This window comes from Triplophysa dalaica, chromosome 11, assembly GCF_015846415.1.
Source record: "Triplophysa dalaica isolate WHDGS20190420 chromosome 11, ASM1584641v1, whole genome shotgun sequence".
NCBI lineage: Eukaryota > Metazoa > Chordata > Actinopteri > Cypriniformes > Nemacheilidae > Triplophysa > Triplophysa dalaica.
This window is the reverse complement of record NC_079552.1, coordinates 4,616,488-4,633,975: the sequence shown is the minus strand read 5'-3', so window position 1 is coordinate 4,633,975 and position 17,488 is coordinate 4,616,488. Positions and strand designations below refer to the sequence as shown.

General features: G+C 37.7%; 1 protein-coding gene across 3 annotated transcripts in view; it reads left to right on the top strand.

Annotated features, from left to right (window-relative positions):
- LOC130432065 (collagen alpha-1(XIX) chain) overlaps window positions 1-17,488 on the top strand; it is a 123,250-nt gene that overhangs the window by 86,347 nt on the left and 19,415 nt on the right. For 2 of the 3 annotated variants that reach the window (XM_056761298.1, XM_056761296.1), the window contains 19 exons: window positions 466-507; window positions 2,511-2,588; window positions 3,050-3,085; window positions 3,239-3,283; window positions 3,480-3,533; window positions 3,868-3,909; window positions 7,316-7,420; window positions 8,597-8,650; window positions 9,015-9,068; window positions 9,364-9,417; window positions 9,506-9,559; window positions 10,381-10,425; window positions 10,651-10,701; window positions 10,810-10,854; window positions 12,724-12,750; window positions 14,328-14,381; window positions 15,405-15,449; window positions 16,299-16,343; window positions 16,456-16,518. In XM_056761298.1, the coding sequence (XP_056617276.1) occupies window positions 466-507; window positions 2,511-2,588; window positions 3,050-3,085; window positions 3,239-3,283; window positions 3,480-3,533; window positions 3,868-3,909; window positions 7,316-7,420; window positions 8,597-8,650; window positions 9,015-9,068; window positions 9,364-9,417; window positions 9,506-9,559; window positions 10,381-10,425; window positions 10,651-10,701; window positions 10,810-10,854; window positions 12,724-12,750; window positions 14,328-14,381; window positions 15,405-15,449; window positions 16,299-16,343; window positions 16,456-16,518 (993 nt within the window). The remainder of the gene's footprint in view (window positions 1-465; window positions 508-2,510; window positions 2,589-3,049; window positions 3,086-3,238; window positions 3,284-3,479; window positions 3,534-3,867; window positions 3,910-7,315; window positions 7,421-8,596; window positions 8,651-9,014; window positions 9,069-9,363; window positions 9,418-9,505; window positions 9,560-10,380; window positions 10,426-10,650; window positions 10,702-10,809; window positions 10,855-12,723; window positions 12,751-14,327; window positions 14,382-15,404; window positions 15,450-16,298; window positions 16,344-16,455; window positions 16,519-17,488) is intronic. The other variant, XM_056761297.1, reaches the window with a different exon arrangement.

Below are 17,488 nucleotides of genomic sequence, written 5' to 3'. Positions count from 1 at the left end.
GAAAACTGTTTTATGAGACATTGTTGTGATCATTTTCTACTCTTACTATATTTTAGCATCTTCACGGGATGCTGAAATCACTTAGCCACTGTTTCAGCTGCTGTTTGAATATAGCATATTTACATGAGCAGGCATTTCTTGCATTGCAGTGTAATTCTTGCTGACCACAAAAATCAATTTTCCATCAGTGGCGTGCGGAAAATAATGCTTATTGTAACTCTTTCTAACTGTCAGGACCTGCAGGATAACTTACAAATCACATTTAGACAATTAAAAATTTGCTGTGAATAGTGTTAAACTGCAGAAATCCAATCAGTTTAGAAAGTTTGGTCTCAAACATACACGTTTCCCAATCCATCATTTGTCTCTTTCTTTCTGCGCTTTATGTAAATTCAATCTTGTATGTGTGTTTTAAGAACATGGTGTTCAATTGAGATTTGTATTCCATCTCTTGTTCTGCACTAGGAGGATGCCGTCTCTGGTCCGCGGGGGGTACGAGGCCCTAAGGTGGGCTTTTTAAAAATATTTTTAATATGCCTGCTTATGTGTCTACATATCATATATCCTCATTATTTCTTTTTTGACCATGATTTATATTTTACATGTTGTGATGCCTATGCAATATCAAGGTTGCGGCATGATGTCAGATATTGTATTAATGATTTTGAATAATCCCGTGGTTTGATAAACAAAATTTAAAATGCATGTGCATCTAAGCTTTCTTGTAGCTCAGTGGTAATAGCATTACGTTAACAACGCAGGGTTGTGGGCTCGATCCCAGGGGATTGCAAATTCCATTGTATAAATGTAAAAGATAATACAATGTAAGTCGCTTTGGATAAAAGCATCTGCTTAATGCATAAATATAAAATGACCACATGTAATTTTTTGACAATGTTAAGAAAATTGACTTTTCTATTTTTAACATTTATCCCAGTGCAATAGTTTGCCACACAGCCTACCGTTGCGACTGCATTCCTATATGCAGTTTGTTTTGTCTGTGTCAGAAATGTTTTCATAGAGGTGGTCATTAAACTGACAACATTCATTTAAGCCAGAGACATGCAGCCATTACCAGGGGCGTAGCAAGCTTTTCAAAAGTGCGGGGGATGGATGTGTTTTGTTTGTAAACAATGAAAACCTTGAACGTAATGACAGAAAGGTACAAAAGGTATAACATACAAGATATAAAAAGCTTCCCATTTAAATGTGTGATACTAGTAAAGTATAAAAACACATTCGGAACACACAGAAAATAAGTCAAAACTCTGTTGTGAAAATACACAACCTTGCTAATGAATCAGAAAAACTTTAATAATCACAGGGGGGAAGACAGTGGAAAGCTTGATAGTGACATTGGTCTGACAGGACTGTGACCGCTAAAGTTTGCTTACTTGCACCTTAAAAAGGGGAGATATAAAAAAACGCCCACACAAAGCTTTTTCTCTGGTGGTATAAATAATGTAACAATTTTCTGTTTTTAAACATTAAAATAATATACACTTTTCGTTCATAGTTCTTCAACAGGTACAATCAAACATAATAGGTAAGTATCCACAAAAGTATTCAGCTAAACAAAAAAAGCAATGTTCAAAATATCAAAATCAATAAACCCATAAATACAGTGCTTAACAAGGACAATTTGTCCCTCCTCCTCGTCAATTCCCTGCCTTCTTCATCACAGTTACTTTATACATTGCATGCCACATAAATAACCCAATTTAGCTATTTCTGAACAATATCCCAATTTCCAATTAGCATTAGTCTAAAAACTAAATATAATTCAGAAAACACTCGACATATCAACAAAACATAAACAGAACATCTCCCCAAACACATATCAAGGTTATTTAAAAACTTTGAAAGCATAAACACTCATTCAAAGTCGCTGGAAAAGGAACACGTAAATAACCATAACCGTTCCCGCCTCCTCAGCACGAGCTAACCGATAAATCTAACACACCAAGAGAGGCGGGACTTAAGGCAGAACAGCCAATCATCATCCGGTCACACTCAAAGCCGGTGTTCTGATTGAGTGGGAGGGGAGAGGAGAGGAAGCAGCCGCATCGAGCGCAGACACAGAGCGGACAGAGAAACGCTGGAGTGACTGCTGTAAGGCGTTTTGTAAAAACTGCTGAAAAACTGCAAAAAAAGTGCGGGTGTTTAACCCTTTCACCGGGAAAAGTGTGGGTGTTAAAACACCCACATCCCCCACGGTTGCGACGCCCCTGGCCATTACTAAATTGCTTCTGCAGAACACTTTATACAACTGCTCTTGTAAGCATTTTGTAAGAGATGAAAACTTCATTTTATTTAAATTATACTGGTTAAAGATTTCATTTGATGTTGCTGTAGCAACAAATTAGTTTTAGTCCACAATCGCTTTGCCATTCAGTCTTGTCGCATAAAATTACAATACTGCACTTTGAGAAATTTGGATTCATGGAGCTATGCTCGACCCAGAATGATTTTATTTTGTCTGAATGAGTTTGTTTGGTTCTTTCTGCTAGGGCGAGCGAGGTGTACCCGGTGTACCTGGAGACCCGGGAGAGAAAGGAGAAGCTGGAATTGGAATTACTGGACCCCCTGTAAGTCATTTTAGAGGAAGAGAATTGTATTCTTCTCACATACTAAAATAAATAAAAAAAGAGTTATGAAAATAAAATGTGGATCTTGATTATGCCCCAAAACACCCTGAAAAGTTTCTAAAAGAATATGATAGCGTTATTTAAGAACGGAGAGGAATTTAAACCACGTCCATTCTTTGAAAGAATAAATGACATTTCAGTCGACTAGGAAAATGGCACACAAGTCATCCAGACTTTTTGTGGTACTTTTCTAGACACTTTTGAGCTTGTTAGTATTGTTATTCTGTACAGAAGAAAGGAGATCTTATGAGTGTGAAATCATGACTCATGGTACTTAAATTAAGGAGGATAAAAAAGAAGTGAATCCCACAGTGGTGTGGGTGTGACGCTTCAGTTTTTAGCTTTGAATCATTTGATGGTTGTGACTATGAAGAACACCAAAAATCCTTGTGTTTCTATAGGGTCTGATGGGACCAAGGGGGGAACCAGGAATTAAGGTAAAAGACAATTAACCATCCTAAATAATCAATGGTTTTTAAAAAGTTGCATATATTGATCAGAAGGTACAATCAAATAAAACGGAGATTGTTACAAAACTTTGAATCTTGACTGAGTTCAGCGAAGTGAACAGAGATGCATTGTTTTCACAGGGATCTTTAGGAACCCAAGGGCCAGCTGGAGTTCCAGGAATCATAGTAAAATATATATTTTATATCCATTTCTCGCTCTGTAACTCCATCTCACTCACCTCTGAATATTTCTGAATGTACATGTGTATTTGTCAACTTGGCTTATGACTCGGATTGATTGAATGTCTATTTTTCCATCTGTATGTGTAATAGTTTTTTGAATGGCCGCTTTCATCTTGTTTCTTTATTTATTTGTTAAAAGGGACCGCCAGGCCTGCAAGGCAGACCAGGACCCCCTGGACCACCAGGAGAACCGGTACATAGATATTTTACTGACATATTTGTCCGTTTGAAGAGAAGTTATTAGCTGTGACCTTGAACGACCCTTTGTTGGGCTATTTACCATTCACTTTCTAAAACCATAAATTTTGCTTAAAAACCACCCATACCGCCGGTGGTAGTTCAGGTCAAACAAACCTGAAACTACTTAATAGTCTTATAGCTATCACAACAGTAATTCAACTACTTCAGATGCATTGGATATAAAGTAAATGTTTTTGATTGTACGGTGTTGTATCTTATTTAGAAACTGGGGCATCATGAAATCTAATGTTGAATCTAATGCTACTCTAAATTATTTTTCTCTTCAGACAGCGCTGCCCATTGTTGGAGACATGGGCACATTACTGAAGGTACAGTTTCACCCGGCTCAATGTTATCTCAATGTTATCTCGCTGATTTATTGTTATGGATTTGTCTTCTGCAAACTGCAGTCTACTGAACTCTGATATTAGAATTAAATTTAAGTGGATTGAACAAAAATATAGTAGATGCAGAACTAGGAGTCGATAAAGGAGATATACAAGTTGCTATTTAGATCAAAGATATAAGTATTCACAAGATGCGTCTCTGCCATTAAAATGAATGGGGAGGAACGCAACGTGCAAAATGGCCGCACTACACTCTTAATAAAGGGGGCGATGCCATAGAAGAACCTTTTGGTTCCATAAACAACCTTTAACACCAGAGGAGCCTTTCTGTTTCACAAAAGGTTCTTTGTAAAGAAATGGTTCTTCAGATGATAAAAATATGCTTCTTTAAAACACCTTTGACTGAATTGTTCTTTGTGGAACCAAAAATGGTTCTTCTATGGCATCACTTTGAAGAACATTTAAAGCACCTTTATTTTTAAGAGTGTAGCGAAGCTTTGCGTATGCGTAGCATCTAAAGCAACATGAAAAATAATGTTTTTTAAGCGCAGTATGATCATAGGAAACAAACATTATGGTACAGCTTACTTCATTTTTAAATGTTGTTTTTAAATATGTCGTTTAATTGGGGGTTTAGCTGGCGATTGTAGAAATATTAGCAGTCCACTTTCACGTCTTGTTTGAATGACGTAATTACTGCCCGGAGACACGTTCCAAACATGGCCGTAGAGTGGCATGACTTCCCTAAATGTACTTTGTTTAGATGCACATCAGCAAAACTTTTTCAGATTGCTCCACTCTGCTCGTGAGGAACATGTTGTCTATTCAAAGGCAGCGTCTCGTGTGTTCTTTTACAATCAATTTAAATCCCAGAATGCATTGTGACAAGATTGGTTTAGTGTTATCACGGTATACCCGTATCAATTAACTTTATATAATAAACGTGATTATTGATATTAAATACTATTGTAAATAATCCAACATAAATCTACACTTTTTTGAGTGTGATTCATTAGTCGAAACAGAGAAACACTAAAAAGCCTAAAATTTCAGTAGATATTACGATGATATCGTTATTATAATTTCTTTAGCCTATGATTATTGTATAGTTTAAATCTGATATTGTGGCTGCCGTAGCTTAGATAAAATATTTTTTTCTAGAAACACTATTGTAATTCAAATTACCAAAACAGAAAAGATAATAAATAACTAAACTATAGCCGGAGGGCATAAACAGTCACATTGTACCTTGAATTTATCTTAAATAACTTCATAATACAATACAATAATCTCTTTATTGTCCGTTCAATTGCTTTCTTTAAAACTCATGTGTTCTCCTATCTTCATCTCTGACCTAAAAGCATGACTTTCCAGTTTCCGTCTTTGCCTTTTTTTGATTTGTGCTTATACTTTCTTCCCGTACTGTATTTCTCATCCACCAACTACTACTGTCTTTTTATTAAACTTTTTTGCCATCATGCATTCATTGCGCCATGACTAAAGAAACTTCTGATAAGAGAAATGCCCATCTGTTCACAAAATGACTCTTTGTTCGCAGCGAGATTCATAAAAGTAAACAACAGTGAGTTACAGCAGCTACTGTAGTTATTTCTTATCTTCGTATGGATGTTCCATCACAAATCGCATCGTTGGTGCTCTAGATTTCGAATGAGAAGTTTGAAGGAGCCGATGTCAAGCTGGGTCACGTCACCCCCTGGCAGGATTTTTATTGGTTTTGTCTATATTTTTGGACAAAACCCTTGAACTGAAGCGTGACTTGAGGATGTTCTGTGCTACCAGACAAAGAGAAACAAGGGCTTGGGTGAAAAAAAAAAACTGCGAAGTATAACATCGTAAAATTCCCTTAAATGATTTGATACTGTTTTCCTTAGCTTTGGAGTAATAAGTATTTTTCATCGAATTAAAGAAATACTTAATTCCTCAACCTCATTCCAACCATAAAAGCCTTATTAAAAACAATGGCTTTTTAAAAACGGGGCACAAAAGCACCAAAGAAATGATGTGCACTGTATTATAACACTTAAGATGTTATGTGACCGTTCTGTGAGGAACAGACTGACATTAGGCTTGAAATGTAATGCACAAGTGCTTTTATCGTGTTGTTTTGGAAATCGCCTCCCCAAATCAGCATCCACTTTCCTTGTGTTGACACGTTCTGTTTATCTTTTATGTTTGTATGTTAATAAATGATTTCTCTTTTTATCGGGTGGTGAAGAATCCTCATAATAATTGATCTAATTTATGTTAATAAACTCCAATACAGAGAAATGTTTGTCCAAAAATGTCAAAGCACTTAGCGAAGTTACAATTTATTTTCTCTCTGTCGAAAACCTTTTGAATGTCTCGGAGCAGGAAAACATGTTAAACCCCCACCGGCGTATTGGTCACATGCAGTTTACTAATTGTCAGCCTCGCACAAAGAAAGCAAATGTTAACTAGGATTCTAAATCAACCAGCACATATTGAGCAGGCCGGACTAATGCACTAGTAAATTGCTACCTTCAGAAAGCCGCCGGAACCGTGTGCAAAAAGTGCATCCGATGTGAAATGTCACGGCAATCCTTATGACCCATTACTGTGAACCTTTGATTATGCTTTACAGGACTACAGTTACGCTCTTAAAGAGCAGACGGGAGAAAGGTTGCTTACTTAGCCAAGAGTTTTGAAAGCACCTTTGCTTCTGCCGTTCGTGTTTCTCTCCTTATTGTCGGGAAAATGTATCGAGACGAATGCATTAGACTGGCGAGGTTAAAAAATGGCTATGCATGCCTTTATCTAGTTTGCTTCTTGCAAGCTCTGAGTTTGACCTTTTAGTTTTTCTATGCGGTGCGCAAAGGTGGGTTGCGATGCTTTGTGTGTGTGTAAAGCTGAAATAAAAAGAAATCTAGATGACAGACATGAATCTTATACCGATGCAATAAATGTGCGTTTACTGAAGCAAATAGATATGTGGTGCTTATTAACGCACCTTTATTTTGCTGTACACTAGTGTTTCCACACTTACTTTCTTTTGCAAAACACAAAGATATTTTGAAGAAAATTGATAACGGAACAGTGGCGGCTCTACTGTATGAACACAAAACCAATACAAGTGAATGGGGGTCAGTAAACAACATTCTTCAAAATATCATCTTTTGTGTTTTGCGGAACGAAGAAAGTCATACAGGTTTTAAATGACAAGGGGGTGAATATTCATTTTGGAGTGAACTATCACTTTTATTGAGTATAAAATGTTGCCTTTAGCAAAAAATGCTCAGCGACATGGTACTATATAGTACATTTATTTTCAGTTTATTTAGCATTTTATGCAAAACAAGTGCTGGATTCTTTCACCTTACTGTGTGTGTTCATGTGTGTGATTTCACAGAACGCCTGCAGTGTGTGTCAGACCAGAATACCAGGATTACCAGGGCAGAAAGGAGAGAAAGGATCCCATGGAGCTTCAGGTATCCCGGGGATGGATGGAGAAAAGGTAGAAATTGCTGCTTACATATTTAATATCCTTCTTAATTCATATTCTGTCTTTCCACCTGACATTTTTTTGGCAGTGACTGCATCATCTTCTCTGACTTATGCAATTTACGGTTTAATTACAAAAAGCTCCCATTCACATAAAGACATGAGACACGTGCCGCTCAGACAGTTTTCTTGGCCATTTCTTTTCTAGGATTTTAGATTTTAGGATTTTAAAAACTCAAGTAATTTTTTTCATGTTTTCTACAAAAAATCATCCTCCATAAAATAAATAACATTCAGAGAAAAATAAATAGATTTATAAATAGATTAATAGATGAATTAATGCATATTTGGTTTTCTCTCTTTTCTTATGTTTTATATTTATATTATATTATTTTTTTAAGACTTTGTGTCTATTCTATGCCATATAGGGATAGGTCACCCAAAAATCATCATTTATTCACCCTATTGTCATTTCAAACCTATACGACTTACTTTCTTCTGCAGAACACAAAAGAGAGTATTTTTCTATGGTACTTATTTACTTCTATTGTATGCACAAAACCAATGCAAGTGAATGGGTACCGCTTTTGTTCGGTTACCAACATTCTTCAAAATATCTTATTTTGTGTTCTGCAGAAGAAAAAAACTCATGCAGGTTTGAAATGTCAGTAGGGTGAGTAAATGATGGCAGAATGTTTATTTTTGGGTGAACGATCACTTTAAAGAGCCACGAAACACTAATCAACATTTATTTAGATGTATAAAAAAAAGTTGGTTGTGTTGCACATCATAGAAAACAATGTTAGAAAGTGTAAGTTATTATAGTGGAAAAAACTAGTTCATTTTCAACTTTTCTTGCACTATTTTTGCCTTCCCGTTTTAAAATCCTCATCTGGCCAAAGTCACAGGATGTGAGGTGGCGATGTACTTTAGTAAATCAATGATGCATCGGTGTGTCATTATTATTCACGAGAGTGTTTTCTTGATTACAAAATTCCAAATCAAAACTTCCATGATTATTTTTGGTTCCACTAAATGCTTTGCTTTCATTGTACTAGTTTTTTCTTTTTAGACTGAACTGAAAATATATTAGTTAGTCTTGTAAGTCTGCACTGTGGATTTGTGGGCAAAGTATTCTTGCGTCTGTCCTGTGGATTTGGCTCCTCATCTTCTGTGTTGATTTTAACAGGGGGATCTGGGTCTGCGAGGACCGGCTGGTAATCCGGGGAAAGAGGGTCCGAAGGTAAACAACCCCGAGTTTTGAGCTTCGAGAAGAGAATTGTGACCAGCAGGAACATAAGCCACAGAAATATCCACAAAATTCTGTGGCCACAACTTTCAATAACATGCATCTCCTCCAATACAACAGCACATCACAAAGCAATTGTATTACATACAATATGACAATTATGATATAAACTAAAAAGATTTCACGTGATGTGACATTGGTTGTCATGGAAGCAGAGATGTTCAGTTGCAAAATGTGAAGACAAAACAAAATAATTAATAATGTACATTGTTTGGAGAGAAGCAGAAATATGGAGTTCTGGATGCACTGACTGTAACAAAAACTTGATTTCACATCTTTTTCGTCTGTCATCATATAGGGAGTGAAAGGTGAGAGAGGCTTTCCTGGACCAATGGGAGACAAGGGTGATGAGGTAAGTTATCACAAAAACGTGTGTTTACACCAGCAGACGTGTGCAGCGAGATGTGACAGAACTAGATTGCCTTTATAATCAATGAAGCTTCGCTGAAAGCGACCCTTGCATCAACACGACTTCAGTTAATGCACCATTTCTGTTTTTGACACATTTGACAGTTTTTTGTTTTCTTATTTGTCTGAAATAATTTGTTGCCATTTCTAGTGTAGATATGGTGCAGTTTAATTAAAAATCTTTTTTTCTTTTCCATTTTTTTTGCGTGTCTCTGACTTGTACTTTTCTCGTTTTCCAGGGGTCCCATGGTGTGCCAGGATTGCCCGGAGCCACGGGTCGCATAGGTGCACCGGTGAGGGTCTCCTATCACTTAAAAAAAGTTTTAATGGTTTTTAAAGTTTCTTACGAAATGATCTTCACACATTTTCCTCTTTTTTTAGGGGCTTCTAGGCAGACCAGGACCAGTTGGCTCCTCAGGACCAAAGGGAGAACGAGTAGGCAAAATTGTGTTGTTACTCCCCAAGTTACAAAAAATATTTTATATATATAAAATATATATATACCCTGATTTTTACTCATTTAAAGGGATAGTTCACAAAAATGATAATTCTCTTGTCATTTACTCATCCTGCATTTCTTCCAAACCTGTATAATTTCTTTGTTCTGTTGAGCAAGAAAGAAGATATTTTGAATAACGTGGGAAACCAAACAGTCAGTATTCCCCTATAATTGTTTGCTTAAAAAAATCTTCCAAATATCTTCTTGAGGGTGAGTAAATGATGTTTTCATTTATGGGTGAAATATCCCTTTGAATTGGTGTTCTTCAATACTACAATGTAATAAGTGGTACAAAGACTAAACACGCGGCACAACACCTTTTCGTTGTTCATCTTTCTTGTAGTTGTTTCCCCGACCCATTCGGCATCTGTATGGACACACGTACTCTCTGACAAATGAATGTAGCGATACTCTCGCAATTGGTTTGAATATGTGAATATGCTGCCTGATGTGTTTCGATGAGTTTGCAGTGTGCCCTGTAGTGTTAAGATACGAGGTAGAGAGGAAATGGAGGCATTTTTCATTGGTTTTCATCAGCTGGTCGGCTCCGCTCAAAGTCCGCCCCAGTAGGGCCAAGGGGCAGAGAGTCCATACACAAAACTTCCAAACGCTCCGTCTGAAAGCTGTTATTATTCACATCATTTGCTAACAATGCAGCGTGGCGTTGGCCTTGATTTTCAATATAGTCCCATGCTGTGTTTGGAGAGGTGCTTTGTGTTATGCATGTACGTATACTATAGATGTCTTTTTGTTGCAGGGCAGCGAGGGGCCTCCAGGTAGACCTGGACCACCCGGACCTCCGGTAAGTTCTGATACTGTTTGTGTGAGACTGTTGTGTGGCTTTGCATGAGATTTAAAAGTAAATGGACTTTAATTTGTATATTTAGTCATCGTTTATAATCAATCAATGTTTTCCACATCATTTTGTTTTTATGATTTGTCATCACATCAGTGGACAGTAAAAACCATCCTGTCCTGATTCTTGTATTCTGTAGTTTAATGACTCAACAATTATTGTTCTTTGCAGGGAGGTCCGTATACGGAGGGCAACGGAATGAGCAGTCTCTATAAGCTTCAGGTAAAATGTTTCAAACAAAACCAAAGTAGACTCAAGCACTTTATTAGATAATAATGTTACTCACATTGTTTTATTATTTCAATGTAGTAATTCTTGTTTTGTTTACAGAATGGAGGGACTAACATAGGCCCACCCGGACCATCCGGACCCCCGGTATGTTTCTCTGTTTTAGTTCTGAATAAAACAAAAAGATGTTTACACCTAACTTCTCACAGGAATCAATTGTTGAATTTAAATGAAGCTTTCATGTCAATATACAACAAAACAAGCATTGATTTAGGAATCTGTATTCTGTTAAGCAGTTTTGCACCGGATGAATTGAAGGCCACAGGCTGTGAAACACAATGACAGCGGTCGAAAAGCAAAACCCATCTCAACTCTCTGTATAGAAGTAATTGACAGGCTGGAAAAACATCTGCGTGCGCATATATAAATATACATTCTGTGTGCGTTTCTGTATGTATAAAAGAGCTTTTCTCCCCCGTGGAATTATCCGATTAGCTTATCAATGCTGCGACACGCAGACTTATCTACTCTGTATGTAATGTGCCCTTCCTCTCCATGAAGAGCAAGTGTCTATTCCGTCCTGGCCCCTTGTTGCCAGACCTCCCGCCACGACCGAAAAGATACTAAACCCTTATCAGCAGGTCTGAAGGAGGACATACTCCAATCTCCATTCTCAATGCAATAGACACAAGAGCTGCGTGCAAATCCCAAGGTGCTTTGTTTTGCTCTATCCTCAGATGAACCTGTTCTGGAACGTGACAGCTTTGGTTGACAAGGCACGTTTTGTGCTTAAAACCACGGCACTCAGACAAAGCCCACTTAAACTTCATTCGAACTTTATTTAAACAATCAAGAGGCTTGTGGTATGAAGAGCTCTCATAGAAGCAGGATGTGACAGGTTTATGTCAACATGCTCACTCATGATATATGATTTCACCGTATGTGCAAATTAGCTTTCAAATGATGTGTATATGTGGTCATGTTTTATAGGGTGATTTTGGGTAACTTGGGCTACCTTTAAAATGTAGTGTTGTTTGAATTTGCAGATCGCGCTCCTCACACAATGTGACTTGTGAAAGACTTGACCAATCTCCTAATCATTCAAATTCATACCGTATGCAAATATTAGGTAAAACATTATTTTATAAAATAGTACATTTTAATCAGATCCTAATGATGTTTTTTAAGTAAGGGATGAATCTAGCTGGTTGTTGCGAAATAAAGTTAAACCTTGGTGAATTGAAAGCCAATGCAAATACAAACAAGCAGTTTTTTTATTAAATCGTTTGTAAGAGATGAAGTCGGGTGTATGATATTAATAAGAATATATTCAATTTATTTGATAATTTTACATTATAACTCCACTAGACGCAATGTGACGTTACAACACAGTAAATACAAAAATGTTTTTATGACAATGAGAAAGTGTTAGAAAACGATTGGCCGGTAGTCTAGTCTTTGGTCCGGTTTCCCAAAAGACAGGCTCAGCAAAAAGTCTAAGAAAGTAATTTGAGAAAATTGTTTGAGCTTTTGGTATAACTTAACAACATAAACACACTGTACTGAGCATGCGCACTTTTGTGACCAAGCTCAACTGTTAGATGTCAATGTACCATACAGTTTATTGAAACGCTACCGAATTACAAGACCCATTCAACAAATTGTTTATTTAATAAAATGAAAATACATCAAATTTCAACAAATCATTACAAGTTTCAATTTAATTAATACAATTGTTATACAATAAAATAATAATATTCATTAATATTAACATAAATTAAATACAATTTAAATAGTTATATTATTAGACACTAGCCAAACACAATTCGGAAGTTAACTGGGGGTCAGACGCTTGTCAGTCTATATCAGAATAATTTAGTTATTGTTCGACAGTTTATCTAAGCAGTCAGTTGCACAGATTGTAGTTATTGGTTTTAATGAGATCACACATGTGAATATTCAAATGACATGAATTTCATGATCATAAGCACTGATTCCGTCTTTGTTGTGTTTCAGGGGCCAAAAGGAGATGATGGACGGATGGTGAGTGCTTCTGTGTTATTCTACCTGAACTTGAAGAACATGACCCTAGGAATACCTGCAAACTAGTATAAGATACACACGTGTAATAGTCGTGTCAAATGGTCCTCTCGACCGTCCTTTGCCTCGACACGTTTCAGGCCAGCACTTGCTTTTGGCTGCTCTCCATTAATCACGAGTCCTGGCTCAGAAATAGTCAGAGAGCAGCAAAGCACAACAGTTTAGAAACATCATTCTCTACAACAAAAGGAATGAGCAGGAATGGTGCCTGAATCAAATTGTTGCTGCATATTGTCAGCCTGTGGGAGATGTCATGTACTTCACTACATACACACCCTCAACAAAAGCACTTTGCGATTGCAGCATTGCCGCCAAAAAGCCGGCCCTCGTTCCCATAGGTACAATTTAGGGTTTTACTATTGTTTTATTATTTTTGTGAGAAAACAATTTTTCACAGGCATGCTAATTTGCCTTTTGAATAAATGGTCCCAGCAGTCTCCGGCACAGTGTTAGAATTGCCCCATCTGTCTCCACAGCTCCTCTCACGTAGGTCTGCGTTCTGTTATTCGTGGCTATCTACATGTGCAACAATTACCCGTTAATGTTGCGCCCGCTGCTGTCCGTCAACAGCGGCTGAGACGCGGGGCGAACATAATGTACGACGCTTGTACACACATCCGTCGGGGTGCCGTACAGCGATTCGGTACGACAGAAAGCTTCGGGTGAATTACGAGCGGCTCTGTTTGCTGCAAAGTAGCTGTGATTTATTAAAGCGGCGGACTGAATGAGAATGCGAGAAGGGAAGTAAATGCTTTGTTGGGACGGTAATGCGACAGAATTAGAGTTACAGATATACACGTGTCAGGATCCAGATGAATGGACTGTTTCTAATTGATGTCACATGAATAAAAAATGGCGTTAAGTGTTTGCAGGTTATATCATATACTGTACATACACACATTACAAACATGTCATCTAACACGAGGTCCAATAAAATGCCCTGTGGTGTTAATAAAACGCTTATTTGACAGGGCGCTACAGTTACTGCAGTGTGCATTGTGAGAATGTTCGCATTAAAGGTCCAGTGTGTCATATCTATTGACAGAAATGCAATATAATATACATAACTACGTCTTGAGAGGTATATAAAGAACTCACAAAATGAAACGTTATGTTTTTATTACCTTAGAATTAGCTATTTCTGTCTACATACACCGTGGGAACTGCATGGAATTCATCATGTTGTTTCTACAGTAGCCCATAAATGGACAAACTGCTCGACAGTGCGCTTTTTATACATACGTTATCTTCTGCAAAAAAGCAAAAACGTGGCGACATCTTAGTTCTGTGTCACCCTCCTTAGTGCTTTGAAATGGAGGTGGACAGGTGAAGTGGGCCGTTGGTTGCAATTCGCAACCTCACCGCTAGATGCCACTAAATTTCCAGTACTGGACATTTAATGTAAAACGTTAACACAGGATACACTTTTGACTCTTTACTTCCTATCTAAACACACACATACAGACTTATAAACACAGAAGTGTTCATACTGATCTTAAAATGTGTTTCCATTATTCCAGGGTGAGCCGGGGCTGATGGGATTAACAGGACTGGAGGGTCTGTCGGGTGCTAAAGTAAGCTCATTTGGATGAGTCATGTCATTAGATGTTCTCTCACTGTGTCTGAGTGTGAGTAACAAGACGTAACTCTCTTTTTTTCAACTGTTTGACATGACTTTGCAGTTTCCTGAGCTTTTGTGTGTGATGGAGAGGTGGAAAATGGTGAAAAGACATTCATAATTTAAAGGATTATTGGCTTTTTCCACAAACGAAGATCACTTGCTGTTCCAATCTTTTTGCTGCTTTTTCCTCTTCTGTGGATCATTCTATGGACAAATCCCACATATTATATGAAATAGAATTAAACATTCACGTGAAATAGCATAAATAGTGTCTTATCTTCATTGCTAGAAATTAAAATAAGATACAAACCAGACTGTATTTCAACTTAAGTGTGTCCTAAAATTTGTTAACGGATGTAATGGTTTTTTCAAGAGAGTCTGACTTGTGTTCATGGAAAGTGCTAGTTAGTATTCAGATTTCGCTTCTGCAGTGCTTAGTCATAGTCCCACCAAAGCACTCTGAGAATTCTGCGAAAAAGAGCATGAATACTAGAGAGGAAAGAAATAATAGGCTTCATTAAATCTTGCCTACAAACCCATGCAGAAGACCCCCCTCTCAACCCCCCCACCGTTTCCTCCTGAACGAATAAGAGCGCTGCAGCGCGGAGACTCGCTTTCGTCTCAATGTAAGAGCGGCTTCCTCTTCGGAGCGGTATCAAAATCGCCCACTCTTCCCTGAGAGGACTTGTCAAGTTGTGTTGGCATTTCACAAACCCGCCCCATTCCACAACAGCCACGAGGCTGCCTGATCTCAAGCTGTTTATTTTCGTGCTGTGCCCCAAAACCTAAAAGCCGCTCATTAATTCTTGAAGCCAGCAGAGCACATATGGAAGAAGAAAGAGAGCAAGTCGTAACTCTTATACACATATACTCAGAGATTTGGGGTGTTTGTCATGTGCAGTGGGTTTAGAAAACGAAAATCGTGATCATTTTGGGTGAATTAACATGTACTTGTCTTATGATTGTGTTTTGAAAGGGCGATCCTGGAGTACCTGGTCAACCTGGAGTTCCTGGTCCTTCTGTAAGTTATGTTTGTATGAAATGACTCTACAAAAGCAATAAGCTTTTATTTCATATACCTGTCATGATTTTATAAATAAATACCTTGCAACAAAATGTGATGATATTGGGGGGGAAATTATAGTGATTAAGAAACAATTTAACAAAATGGTTGCCAGGCAACAAAGATGGAGTGAGTCAGTATTTCTGATGTAATGATTCACAGGTGTATGTTTTACATCAATAGGCCCTTTTCACAATGACATAACTTAACTTCTGCCTTTAAGCAAAGCAGTGTTTCATAACATCCATCTTGCAACAAACAAGAAGAAGAAGAAACACGTATTCAAGTACTTATCCTAGCACCTCCGCTAACACACACTCAAAAAAAATTACTTAAATTCATAATCAAACTTCTTTATCTAGCTTTGAACTTTTCGTAAGCGAAAATTTGTCTGCAAGATGTTGTAAATACTCTAGCCGTATTTGTGGCAGCTGTGCAAGGGACTCTGTAAAATTCTGAGGCGCTAACGGAAGAAACGTCACTGCTTCGCAGCAGAATGGAAGATGCGTGACGAATTACTTTTACCAAATTTTACATAAAAAAAGTTTTCTATTTGCATTTATCCGTAGAAATACTGCAAAGAAAAGAAGTTCATATTGACCTTTAAGTAATACAACAAGAATATTTGTACATGTATTTAGGAAAACAAAATTATGATAACCTGGAGTTCTATCGCATTTTTCACGCGTAAAACAAACCACATTGTAGCAGTGTAACCATCTATCCAGGTGCGTCAGATGGGCACTAGTTTTGAAATAAAACTCTCACTCAGTCTCTCTCTCTGCTTCTCTTTCCTGTGGTGAGTAGGGGAAGCCCGGCCCGCGTGGTGAGACAGGCATCCCTGGAGAGCCGGTGAGATTTGCTTTGTTGCTTGTTAGCAGCTGTCAATCCCGCGGCAGGTTTTTGGCAGCGAGACGACGAGAGAATGATGATGTCCTATTTTCATTGTTTTTTCTTCACGCAGGGAGAGCGAGGGCCTATGGGAGAAACTGGCTTCCCTGGACCGGAGGGGCCACCCGGAGCCCCTGTAAGCCATCCTAGCATGAACTACACCTGTCTGTAGTTTACCCCAATACACCTGCATCAAAACTTTATTCTAAATCTTAAGTGCCAAAACTCTTAAAGGGACAGTTCACCCAAAAACGATTATTCTGTCATGAATTACTCACCCTCAAGTTGTTCCAAATCTGTATAAGTTTCTTTGTTTGGTTGAACACAAAGATATTTGGAAGATGTCTTGTTAAGAATTATTGTATTTTTGTGTTCTGTTTCTACCATTGAAATGTTAGTCAAAGGTGCCCCAGAAATCTCTGTTGCTCTCTTCAAAATATATTTCTTAGTGTTCAACAGATTAAAGAACAACTTGAGGTTGAGTTATTCATGACAGAATTTTCATTTTTTGGTGAACTATCCCTTTAATTCCTAATCAGTTATTGTATCTTCACTATACAGTGGGTGTATTTATGTCAAAAGCAGATTTAATTTTGGTTGACAAACCTCACTTATCACACATAAATATCTGAGTCGAATATGCAAATAGTGTATTTAATGGTACATTTATTCATGTAGCAAACACTCTTATCCAAAGTGATTTACAAATGAGAAAAGCTTTTAACATTTTGTCTAAGCTGCTAATATGCATTGTCTGCAACATTTCGTTTACAACTAGGAACAGCGCTGAAGCTAAAATAATACTTTTCTCTTTTATAAATGAAGTTAAATAGTGCACCGTTACGGGTTAGTCAAGTGAATAGTTGTTTCTTGAAGTTTGTGGTGGTCTCCAGGGGGTCTCACTTTGCTTCTCAAGGAAATTGATCTCGTTTTATTGATTTGAGTAAGAAAAACATGTCAGGATGCTACTGATCTGTCACAGGGTGCGATACACCTGCCTGTGATCTGTCACACACACACTCCCCCCGTCTGTATTCTACACCCTCATAATAACATTACTTCATTAGGTTGTTTCCTTTCTTCTCAGATCTTCCAACAGCTTGATG